Raw genomic sequence first — 13331 nt, forward strand, 5'->3', positions numbered from 1 at the left:
TTGGTCAGAGGAGTCCAAAAGACACATAAAACAATATAGGCTGTTGGTATTACTCTTGGTTGCCTCCAAGAGACTGAAGGAAGGAAAATTCCTGTTTCTTGAAGACACCACACATTTCAACCACAGAACTCCAGAGAGGCTAGCTAGGTCTGGTCTGAGAGCCTCCTCCCTGAAGACCTGGTTTAGATGAGAGTTACAGTGAAATAAACAGAACTTGAGAGTTCTATTCATGACGAAGCATGTCAATGCTGTCTTGAAGGGCATTGCGTGCTGGGGAATGAAGGTAAGATCTGTCCTGAAGACCTCTGCAGCTTGAAGTCTCATCTCCACTCTGAACTGAGATATGTTCAGGAAGTAGAGAGGTCACTGTTGGATGTTCTCAAGGTAAAAAAAGGAAGATTTATAAGAATGCTCTCATGTTGTGTCCTTGGAGAGGTCCAGGGAACAGTCCCAAGACTCCTACTGAGCAGAGAGAAGGAGGCCAAATTTGCTGATAAGAAAGGTCATTTGCCTTCAAACCTGCAGCAAGGCCAGTCAGGGAACTATATAAAGAAGAACCTCAGTCAGCTCTCAGTCAAGACCCTTCCTGGCAAGATGAGTCCCACCAGCTTCTTCCTCCTTACATTGCTTCTCGTTCTGGTGACAGAAGCAGCCTCAAGAAGGCCCCGTGGTGAGTGGCAATTTTGTTCTATTGGAAAAGATGTTTGAAAACAATGTTCTCAAAGGAGTCTGCAGAATGCTGTCTTCCCAGGGCTTCTGTCCCTGAAGGAAACTGAGTCTTTTCGAGCCTTAACCATAACCCTACTGTGAATACCTGTGGACGTGACAAGCAAAATGTTGGTAAGGAGGGCTGGGGGGAATGTTGGCATCTGCATCAGGTGGCATCCTCATCATCAGGTGTGAAGGGCTGTTTGACAAGTCGATCACTGCAGTTTCTAACTAGGCTAAAAGTCAGTGGCTTTACAAACAACAGAACAGCAACAGGGCACATCCAAACACAGGTCCACAACCAGAGCTGCAGCGCAGGCTCTTGACGGGGTCCTGATGCACTACTGAGCCAGAGCACACAGAAAGGTGGACATAGAGAATGAGACGTGCTTTTCTCTCAACAGAAAAATTCTCGCAATCAGCTGAAGAATATTCTAGTGAAAGTTCTGAAGTAAGTATAGTAGGGGAAGGGGGCAGTGGGGGAATCAAGTTCTACCCATGACAAACACAGCCAAAGTGGAAACTCATGGTGTTCTTTTAAGGCAAAAAGTCCAAAAAGTGTCATCCATGAGGAGGTCTATGAGGAAAAGAAGTTTAAAGAAAATGTGGCCAACGGCGATGATGGTGACGACAGAAGGAGTCTATCTGCAGGTGAAATAGAGCGGTCTTACACACGGAAAAAGGAAAAGCAACGGTTTGCACAAGAAATGGCTAAATAAAATGTCTACAAAGAAACTGAAGACCTGGACAGAAATGATGGTAAGGGTGTTACCAGATATGGGAGGATGCCAACCCCAGTGTTCGAAGTTGCGAGTGGGGTACTTCCTGGGTCATGTGGGGCTTAGCCCTACTGTGCACACCAGGAGAGCTGTGGACTATGACCTTTGAGAAGGTGGGGAAAGCACCTAGCAGAGCAGAAACCGATACCTGAGGTGTGACCATGTCTTGAATTCCTACCTTAGTGTGCTTTCAATGTATTTCCCTTGTGTTAGCCAACAAATAAACAAATTTGAAAGATGTGCAACCTCCACAGCCATATTTGTCAGGTTATAATACAAGCATGATGCTTCTTAGAATTTTGTTTGTCATAAGTTAGTTCCATGCTTATCTCTACCTCTTTCCATGTCCACACATCCCTGTTAGGATATATTTATCCCTTTCAAAGACTATAGGTCCAACAATTAGCTTCCATTTTCTTCTCAATAAAATAAGGAGAAGTATTAAAAAAGAAAAGTCCCTATTTGTGACACCCTGAAGTTGGAGAATAGCAGTAATAGAAACCACAAGAACAAGGGCGCCCCTCCCCATAACCCTCTACCAACAGTGCCCCTCCTCACAGGCTGCCCTTTCTCTCCCTAGGAGTCACACAGTGTCAATGAAGCTCCTCATGTCTGCAGGATGGAGACTCCTGTGAGGTCCCAGACATGGTTCATGGATTTCATTTACTTCTCAAACTTGCTTTTGAGATTCCTAAACCCGATGTTTATAAAAAATATCTTTTTTTCCAATAAAAAGACAACATTTTGCATCAATAAGTTTTGACTCTTGAAATCTCTTTATGCTGCTAAATGCAGGGACTGGGTGGGATTCCTGGAATTAGCAGTTTCACAACTAAAGAAAGTGATCTCTGGTGTCACCTCTGTGAAGAGTATTTGGAAACACTTCCTAAGCTCTGGAGAGAGACACATCATTCAACAGCAGGCACTAGAATTTTGCCAGTCACTGTATGCACCACTCACCCTAAATCTCCCCTTCACACTCTTCCTAATTAGGGTCTTCAAAATGGCAGCCTAGGAAATGTCAGAAAACATGTAAGCTATTGCAAATTTCTGCCCTCCTGGTCCCTCCAGTCCAAGCAGTCTACAGTCTTGCAGTCGGTCCAACTCTCTTGCTCACAGTATATATTCCTTTAAGATTCAATGTCCCTACGTGTGATATATGAAGTATGTACAACTTATGCAAGGAGATTTTGCTAAACAATGCCATCTGTGGGGAGACGCGCCAAAGGACCAGCTATAACGTCAAGAAAGGGTGTCATCTAAGTGCAAACCCTAATGTTCACACACTTTTCTTTCAGTATAATTAATGACAATTCCAGGGAGTAAATCCTCCAAGAGTAGAAATAATTATTTCAGAAATAATTCAGGGTAAAAACACCACAATCCTGTGGATGAGAAATTTGGTTTTCACATGTGCCACAGGAACAAGCTTGTCTTCAAACACATCTGTCTTTATTATCTCTAAAATTAAATCTCCACTGTCAAAATGTATATAATGTTAATATATTCATTTTAAACCTCATTACAACTTCATAGATGAAACACACGGAGGCCAGGACACTTCTGTGACTGCAGATAGACATCACTGACAGGTTCTTGGTAAAGGAACTGCTTGACTCTTGTCTGAGTGAGAGCAAGTGGCAAGTGACCTGCCTGAGACACTGTGAGAACAGGCACTCATGCTCCCAGAGGTCAGAACCACATCCCCAAGACTCCAGAGACTGGAGTCATCTCTTCACTTGCACATCCTTCAGAGCTGGAAGTTAGGAGGTTTGGGCCATTACCTTGATGTGCATGGAAAACAGCATTCTTCTGCCGCTTTACAGCAAAGTCCGTGATCTAGACATGTGTGGGGCTTGAGCACATATTTTCCTGCAAAGTCTCTCATTGGAATGGAATCCCCTACCCTGCGTGTGCTCTGGAAATACATTGCTTCTCTGGTTTCACGGCTTATAGATGGAGACTCCTCTTCAGAATTGTCCGTCAGGAGAATACATTAATTTAAAGTGTATTATGGTTTCATTTCAATCTCAGTGTGCAGAGGCTTTGGATAATTTTGGAATAAATTCAACATGGTTTGCCTTGGGATAATGCATAATAGTTTAAGGAAGATGGCAGGCTGTTACAAACTGAGTTAAGTCTTTCTTTTAAAAATATGTTTAACTTTGTAGCACCCCGTGTAGGGATATGTGGGAAGAGGGGCCTTTTAAGTATGGTCCCTCTCACCCGAGCCCCACCCCAACTCTTCCCTCTCCCAACATCTTTCTCTCATGTTCATTATTTCTCCTCCTCATCTTCCCCCTCCTTCATCTTCTTCATCAGCGTAATCACTGGCCTGCTCCTCCCCCTCAACAACAATTGAGTCCAATCAGTGCCTCCTGTATGATGGTGATGGAGGACATCAGCCTCCAGAGCACGACCAACCTATTTCAGGCAATACTGTTGAAGAAAATGGACTCCTTCCCACAGCAGACCACCAACAGCCAATGGCTCCTCGGCAAGGTGTACAACCCCCGAGCCCTGTTCCTCTCTGTGCTCTGCCATTGGCGGGGTTGATCTTGTGCAGGGCTTCTATGGACAAGCAATGCTACCATGAGCACATAAGCCCTTTCATGTCCAGAATATTGTAGCAATATTCCAAGACCTCCAGATCTTACCATCTCTCCACACCCTCCTCAGTGATGTTCCATGAGGCTTAACAAGGTATGTGGCAGGGAGGGGTTAACATTTATGCCCTGGTAAGCCACGGTGAACTTGCCCCCTATAATCAACCCCATATCCACACATCCCATTCCATTCAGTGGAAGCCTGTAGCCACTGTAGCCACTGCCCAGCTTTGAATCCATCTGCTATGCACATGTGCTGTGTGCCCTTTCTCTTCTGGGTCAGCTTGTTCTCTCTGACTTGTGGTCTACACTTAGATATTCTTAAGGTGTTTCTACTTCCATATTTAGTGCTTGTTTGCAGGCCCACATACTAATTCAGACCTTTCTGTTTACAAAAACATTTGAAATCCACTCATTATATGATACTGGAATAAGGCAAGGTTATTATATGGAAGACAATGGTATATCTGCAAATGAAAGTAAAAATACCCCAAACCAACAGTTAGTCTTCTTCAGGGATGTGTTCCCAGAGAGGGCGCACATGCTCTAAGAGATGGTCTTGACCCTGGGAACATACATACTAGCAGCACCAAGCGGACTCAGGGACTTCACAAGAAGCAAGTAGAGTTTGGAAGGCATATTAGCAGGGAGAAGTGGAAGAATCAAGAGGAAAGAAATGCTGGGTTACTTTGACCAACAATTTTATCCATGTATGAAATGTGAAGAAAAAGATACATCATGAGCCAAGAGAGGTTTGTTTCAAATTAGTCTAAATGGGTTATTTTTTTTATTAGTATTTTAATTGTGTGTGTGTGTGTGTGTGTGTGTGTGTGTGTGTGTGTGTGAATACTGAGTACCTAATTTTTCCTCCTAATATTACTAGATGCTAATCATGAGTGGACTTAGCATAAAGGTCTGAGTGCAAGATAGATTTGGTAACCAGTTCCAGCCAAGAGTCATGATCATGGCTCAAGTGGTTTCTTTATTGGTTTTTCTCCAGATGTCTCTTGAGAATGAGAAGGTTCGTACTGCAGACAACAGACCATGTGCTGCTGTATGATCCATTTTGGATCCAGGAATAAAAGAAAGATAAATAGAAAGAGAGAAAGAAAGAAAGAAAGAAAGAGAGAGAGAGAGAGAGAGAGAGAGAGAGAGAGAAGGGAGGGAGGGAGGGAGGGAGGGAGGGAGGGAGGGAGGGAGGGAGGGAGAGAATATTTGTATCCCACTGATACTGGATGTTAACTGTCAGCTGCACACTTCAAGCCTCTGTGAGAAATTCAAATGGCATTTAGGTTTCCCTAATCATGACAGTGAGATCCAAGTTCATAATTCTGCAACAGTTTCTGAGTTCCTCTCCAATATTATTCAGTAATCAGAAGTGAGTTATAAACTGCTGATTTTAATGGCAATTAAAATCTCAGAAAACTTGACGTTCTCTAGCCTTCTCATTCCCCCGAGCCTTAGAGAGAGCAGGGAACCTAGCCCCTTCCTTGTCCATGGAGAGTACAAATTTGGTCTAGAAGACGCTTTGCTGTTGCAATTTCCTGGAATCTAGAAGAGTCAGAACACAAGGTGCCTTGAAGTAACAGGGAGGTGGAGGCTCGATGGAGATAAAGGTCTTGCTTCCATGCCCAGGTACACAGTCTCCTAGGTAAGCAAGACCAAGTCCAGATAGCATCCGAAGACAATGGACACTTGGTCTAAGGTCATGCTTCCCAGGGGCCCTCTTAAAACTCTGATATGATTACCTCTTTAAAGTAATACTATCTCTTAAAGCTATAATGATTGCAAAGAAATGGTTGGCTACATATAGTGAGAGATACAAGACTGGAAACGACATTGTAGAAACCCTATGGCCAACAATCTGATGGAGTAAGTCATTGTAATTTAAAGATAGAAGGAGCCTGGACCTGGAGGTGTGGGAGTGTGGGGATCAGTCAGGTGTGTCTCTGATCTGCTGGGTAAAACTGAGAAGACATTTCTCTTAAAGAGCCTGTACAATTCACATAAAGCAATGGGAGAAATTACATCTTTCAATACTCATTTTCTAGTCCTTTCTGCCCTTCAAGATCAGAAAAAGATAGTATTTCACACTCCTGCCACAGGCCCAGGGGCTATTTAGAGAGAGAGGGTGGTAAGAGACCGAGGTAGTGGGCATCCCCAGTGAAACAGTATTTTCTAGGCATGGCAGGGCTGTTAGGCACATGAACCCACAGAAGCTGTGACCATGTGACTGAGTCACAGCCAAGATCAAATTACTCAAGATCTCAGCATGGATGAAGAAGGTCTCATGAAGTTCCACCAGTATCTGAGGACCCTGAACATTCAATGTCTGCTGGTGGGATGGGAGTTAGTCTTCTTCAGGGATGTGTTCCCAGAGAGGGCACACGTACCCTAGGAGATGGTCCTTCCCCTGGGCACATACTGGCAGCACCAAGTGGACTTAAGGACTTAACAAGAAGCAAGTAGAGTTTGGCTTATTAGCAGGGAGAAGTGGAAGAATTAAGAGGAAAGAAATGCTGGGTTACTTTGATCAACAATAGTTTATCCATGTATAAAATTCTCAAACAGTAATTTTTAAATAAAATAAAAATAAATATTTTAATTTAAGTTGTAGGTTTTCATACACAAGTCCTGTGTCTACATTGTTTTCTTCCTTACTTTCTAACCTCCACTCATCCCACGTCCTACCCCACCCCCTTTAAATTCATAATAACTTCTTTAATTATATATGTTGCACATGTAAAAGCAGCCTCTATTCACATAGAGAGACTAAAAGACAAAAGCCCCATGATTATCCCTTTATATGTAAAAAAAAGCCTTTGAAAAATACCCAACATCCTTCATGATAAAAGTCTTAGAGAGACTGGGGATACCACAGACACACAATAAACATGATTTACAGCAAGCCTACATCCAACATCATACCAAATGAAAAGAAACTCAAAGAATTTCCACTAAAATCTGGTATAAAGGTAAGAATTTCCACTTTCTAATACCTATACTATATTTACTATAGTACTTGAAGTCTTAGCTAGGGCAATAAAACAACTGGAGGAGAAGAAGAAGTCAAATACCCTTATTTGAAATATGATTTTATACATACATGACCCTAAAGACTCTACTAGGAGACTTTTACAGCTGATAAACATCTTCAGCATAGTGGCAAGATACAAAATAAACACACAAAAACCAGTAGCCTTCCTATTTACCAATTATACTGAGAAAGAAATCAGGAAAGCAGTATTATTCACGACAGCCTAGAAAAAATACCCTCAGGATGTCTATAGCCATGCAAATGAAAGATGTGTATACTAAAAAAAAACTTTCATACATTGAAGAAAGAAATTGAAGACACCAATAGATAGGTATTCCGTGCTCATGGATTGGAAAGATAAACATTGTGAAAAAGGTCTGCCTTAGTCAGGACTACTACACTTTGATGAGACACCATCAATAAAGCATCTTGGGATGAAGGGAGTTTATTTAGCTTATACTTCCACATCACTGTTCATTATCAAAGGAAGTCAGGACAGGAACTCAAGCAGGGCAGGATCCTGGAGGCGGGAGCTGATGCAGAGGCCATGGAATGATGCTGCTTACTGGCTTGCCTCCCATGACTTTTTCAGCCTGATTTCTTATAGAACCCAGGACCACCAGCCCAGGGACAGCACCACCCGCAATAGTCTGGGCCCTGCCAAGCCATCACTAATTTAAAAAATATCCACACACTAAGTTTTCATATCACTTCCCAAATGCTTTCTAATTCCAGTCATCTCTCCCCAAACTCCCTCCCTCCATCTCTCCCTCACCCCCTGGTGCAGTAGAAACTCCCAGAATTCAACAGAGAGTGGTCCTAGCAAGGACTCTTAGTGATGGAGGATACAAAGCCTGAACTAGCCATCTTCTGTAACCAGGCAACTGTAACCAGGCAACTGCCACTGGTGGGATGGGATCCCAAGCCAGCCACAAAACCTTCGACCTGCAATCTATTCTGCCTGCAAGATGTGCTGCAGCAATGGAGGCACAGAACTTGTGGGAGTGGCCAACCATTGAATGACCTAATTTGAGGGCTATGCCAGGAAAGAGAGCCAATGCCCCAACACTGCCTGGATGTCCAGGAACTAGAGGTTAGATCCAGAGATCTAAAAGAGAGAAAAAAAATCAATAAATTGGTGTCTAGCCCAATCATCATCAGAGAGACTTTCTCTGGCACCTGATGAGAGAGAATGAAAGAGACCCACAGCCAAACATCAGGTCCCTCCTCTCAGAGTTCAGGGAACCCTACAGAAGAGGGGAGTAGACACCAAGACATCAAGGATAGACACCACGAGAACATGGCTTACAGAAATAACTAAGCAGGACTCAGGGTCTCACAGAAACTGAAGCTGCAATCACAGAGCCTGCATGGGTCTGTGCTAGGTCCTCTGCTTATGTGTTATGGTGATGAGTTTGTTGTTCTTGTAGACCTCTTAACAGTGAGAGTCGGGTATCTGTGACTCTTTCTATTGCTGCTTGGACCCTTTTCCTTTTATGGGTTGTCTCTCCCAATCCCTGATATGAGGGTTGGTGCCTAGTTTTATTGTCAGTTGTTATGCTGTGCTCAGTGATATCCCTGGGAGGCCTGCTCTCTTCTCAAGTGAAACAGAGAAGGAGCAGATCTACAGGACAGAGGAAGGGACTGGGGGAAGTGCAGGGAGGGGAAACTGTGTTTGAGATGTATTGAGAAGATTATTTTTTTTCTTTTTTAAATTTAATTTTATTTTTTACTTATTCACTTTATATCCTGCTCACTGCTCTACTCCTGGCTACCCCTTCCCACAATCCTTCCCCTATCTCCCTCTTTCTCCTCTGAGCAGATGGGGGCCCCAGTCTGGTACCTCAAGCCTCTTCAAGGCTAGATGCCTCCTCTCCCACTGAAGCCAGACAAGGCAGCCCAGCTAGAAGAACGAATCCAACATATAGGCAGCTGCATTTGGGATAGTCCCTTCTCCAATTGTTTGGGACCCACATGAAGACCAAGCTGCACATCTGCTACATAGATGTGGGGAGCATGTTGTCCTCTGAGAGGCTCCACCCAGCAGCTGACTCAGACAGATACAGATACCCACAGCCAAACAATGGATAGAGCTCAGAGACTCTTATGGAAGAATAGGAGGAAGGATTGCGGGCCTCAAGGGGGGATAGGAATTCCAGAGGATGACCAATAGAGTTAACTATCCTAGACCATTGTGGCACTCAAGAGTCTGAACAACCAACCAAAGAACACACACACACACACACACACACACACACACACACACACACACACGGGTTGGACCTAGGCCTCCCGCAAACTTTTTTTTAAATTTTATTTCATATTTTATTTACATTTAAGATGCCATCCCCTTTCCACATTTCCCCTCCCTAGAACACCCCTGTCCCATGCCCCCCCTTTCCTTTTTGCTTTTATACGATTTTTTAAAAATGTTAATCAAAGGATTTATAAGTTTGGTAATGCTCAATCAGAAGCGTAACCCAATACCCAACCTAGATATAAAAACTATCTTTGACTGGTGGAGACATGTGAACATCTGCCTCCATGCCCCCTCTCTCTTTCTCTCTCTCATCACCTAGCTTCTCCTCTTCTTCATCTTCTCTCCTTGTTCCATCTCTTCCTCTCAGTACTCCTTCCCACTTAGCTCCTCCTACATATCATTCTTCCTGCTAAAGTAAAACTTTTCTCTCAAAATACAGTTAGAGCATACTTATTCCTAATTGTACCAGTGAGGTACAAGATAGTCCTAATACCCAGTCCATCATTTTGTTGACTAACCAGAACCTCTGTCATCTCTTCTAACTAAAACACTTACTTTTGATCCTGGCTTTTTGGCTTTAGAATGAATGTCAGCTGAAAACCATCTACTCAGATCTTTTCTCTCAAAGTAAATAGCCAGGATTGGCTATGAGACTATAGGTTTTCAACCCCGTCAGAAATCCAGAATGACTGAGTTAACTGAAGTTATGGGAAGCACTAAACATAACTTCTAAAACTTAGCCAATTTATAGAGACCGCTGAACACCTGGACAGTCCCTATACTAAAGAACGTTGGAGCATCAAATCTTCAGCCTTCTGGCCCAGAATCATCTGACAGACCTTAGTGATGCAGAATTATTAAGGGCTGATTACTCTGTCTAGGCAGATATAATCAGTCGATTATTCTGCAAGTGTGTCCTTTTCTGGACAGTATTTTGTCTGTAGATGGAAAGAGGCAATTCTTGCCTAGTGGCTGTCTCCCCACAACTGGAGTAACTCCAAAGATGCTCAATTTCTTCTTAGAATCTAAGACAGGAAGCTGTCAGGAGCAGACAGGTCTCTAATCAAAATGAACATTAATATAGAAATGTTTGTCACGTTAATTCTGTGGACTTCTGACGTTTTGAAAACCAACTATCCATGTAAGGTAACCTGGACTGTTGTCTGTTCACTCCTCTCAGCTATTTCTAAATAAAATATGGAAAACACCCTAACAATAAACTCAAAACCATGAATTTGCTATAGTCCCTTAACTCATAGGTTAACCATCCCAAATCAGTTAAAAAAGTTAAAAAAGGGCTGGGTCTAGGCCTTGTATTCCTAAATGTGTTATACAGGCACAATGCCCATGAGAGTATCAATATTCATCTCATTTTTATATTAATAAGAGGCTCGTACCAATGAAAACCTTAAATTTGAAATCAAAGTAAATTTTGTACCATTTAAGAAATTATAACTTCATCTTGATAATAATTATACAGATTTCTACCAATAGGTTATGGCTATGCAATAAGTCCTAGCTAATCCCCCCTGTTCCAACAAAACCACTACTTTTCCCTAGAAAGACAGACCATTATTAACCACATTAGTCCCCAAGCTCAGGGAATAGGGGTGCTGACTCTTCTTTAACTTCTTCAAGCTGATTAAGGGCGTTGAGATTTTAGAAGAGGGGTGGGGGGAAGAGTAAGTTGATAAGCCTCTGATGCTGTGTCTTCACTGAATCCAGATGAAATTCCAGGACATCGGAGGTTTGGGCAGGTCTGCTCAGTATGCTTGATGAGTAGATACATCAAGGCTGTGTATTCTACAATATACAATTCTCAGAACAAGTTTTAATATCAAGAAAAAAAAATTCCCCCCCCTCAGGGGGCTGACATTTTTTTTAAAGATGTTGGTTCTGACAACTTTTTTTTCGCTTGTTAAAATTGGTTGTAGTATTTACGTTTCAGATTTTATCCCCTTACTCTACTTCCTCCCACCACCCAGAAACCTCCTCTCCCATCCCCCTCCTCATGCTTCTATGAGGCAGTGACCTCACCTACCCCCCCCCCACTATCCCCTCCCCACCCTCACATTCCCCACACACACTCTGTGTTCATCATTTTTTTTTATGGGACCAAGAAACTCCTCTCCCACCTATGTCCGACAAGGCCATTCTCCCCTACATATACCTCTGGAGTCTTGGGTCCCTCCCTATGTGTTCCCAGGCTGGTGGTTTAGACCCTGGGGGGCTCTGGTTGTTTGGTATTGTTGCTTTCCACCTGGGGTCAATAACCCTTTCTGCTCCTTCAGTCCTCTCACTAAGTTCTCCATTGGGAAACCCCTGATCATATCAGTTAACTGTGAGCATCGTCCTCTGAGTGTGTTAGTCTTTGGCAGACCTCTAAGGAGACAGCTATATCATGTTCCTCACATTATGCACTTCCAGCCATCCACATCAGTGTTTAGCTTAGGTGGCTGTACATGGGATGAATACCCAGGTGGAATGGTCTCCTGATGGCCCCTCCTTCAGTTTCTGTTCCATGTTTTGTTTCCCTATTTGCTCCCTTGAGCATTTTTGTTTCTGGTTCTAAGTAGAACTGAGGCATCCCCTCTTGGTCTTCCTTCTTCATGAGCTTCATGTGGTCTGCGGGTTGAGTCTTCGCTAATCCAAGCTTTTGGGCTAACATTCGTGGAGATATGTTTGTGTAGCTACCTTCTTTTACGGTTTTTGGAAGATTACTTTCTTGCTTTTTCTAGGTTGTAGTTTCCCTCCTTGTGTTGGAGTTTTCCGCCAATTATTCTTTGAAGTGCTGGATTTGTGTTGAGGTACTGTGTAAATTTGGATTTGTCATGGAATAGTTTGGTTTCTCCATCAATAATGATTGACAGTTTTGCTGGGTATAGTAGTCTGGGCTGGCATTTGTGTTCTCTTAGGGTCTGTATGATATCGGTCCAGGATCTTCTGGCTTTTATGGTCTCTGGTGAGAAGTCTGGTGTAATTCTTATAGGTCTGCCTTTATATGTTACTTTGCCTTTTTCCCTTACTGTTTTTAGTATTTTTTCTTTGTTTTGTACATTTGATGTTTTGACTATTATATGGCGGGAAGTATTTCTTTTCTGGTCTAAACTATTTGGAGTTCTGTAGGCTTCTTGTATATTTATGGACATCTCTTTCTTTAGGTTAGGGAAGTTTTCCTCTATAATTTTGTTGAGGATATTTACTGGTCCTTTAAGTTGGGAGTCTTCCCCCTCATCTATACCTATTATCCTTAGGTTTGGCCTTCTCATTGTGTCTTGGATTTCTTGTATACTTTGGATTAGTAGCTTTTTTTATTTTGCATTTTCTTTGACAGTTGTGTCAATGTTTTCCATGGTATCTTCTGCACATGAGATTCTCTCTTCCATCTCTTGTATTCTGTTGGTGACACTTGTGTCTATGACTCCTGATCTTTTTTTTAGGTTTTCTATCTCCAGGGTATTGTCCCTTTGTGATTTCTTTATTGTTTCTACTTCCATTTTTAGATCCTGCATGGTTTTGTTTAATTCCTTCTCCCGTTTGGTTGCATTTTCTTGCAATTCCTTAAGGGATTTTTGGGTTTCCTCTTTAAGGGTTTCTATCTGTCTGCCAGTGCTCTCCTTAATTTCTTTGAGAGTGTTATTTATGTCTTTCTTAAAGCCCTCTATCATCATCATGAGAAGTGATTTTAATTCTGAATCCTGCTTTTCTGGTGTGATGAGGTGTTCAGGGCTTGCTCTGATGGGGGAGCTGGGTTCTGATGATGCCATGTAACTTTGGTTTCTGTTGCTTATGTTCTTGTGCTTGCCTTTTGCCATCTGGTTAACTCTAGTGCTGCCTGTACTTGCTGTCTCTGACTGAAGCCTGCCTTTCCAGTTATCTAGCTTGTGTCTGATCTCCAAGGGGTCCAGATGTCTCTGTGATCTTTTCCAGCTGCACTGATT

The 13331-nt window shown here is 42.7% G+C and overlaps 1 protein-coding gene across 1 annotated transcript; it reads left to right on the forward strand.

Annotated features, from left to right (window-relative positions):
- The first annotated feature begins 531 nt into the window (after nt 1-531).
- Nucleotides 532-2243, forward strand: LOC117704599 (seminal vesicle secretory protein 6-like). Its single transcript, XM_034496810.2, has 4 exons — nt 532-670; nt 1113-1159; nt 1251-1467; nt 2068-2243. The coding sequence occupies exons 1-3, from the start codon at nt 595-597 to the stop codon at nt 1425-1427; spliced, it is 300 nt and encodes a 99-aa protein (XP_034352701.1). The 5' UTR covers nt 532-594; the 3' UTR covers nt 1428-1467; nt 2068-2243.
- Nucleotides 2244-13331: the final 11088 nt, after the last annotated feature.

This window comes from Arvicanthis niloticus, chromosome 2 (genome assembly GCF_011762505.2).
Source record: "Arvicanthis niloticus isolate mArvNil1 chromosome 2, mArvNil1.pat.X, whole genome shotgun sequence".
Lineage (NCBI taxonomy): Eukaryota > Metazoa > Chordata > Mammalia > Rodentia > Muridae > Arvicanthis > Arvicanthis niloticus.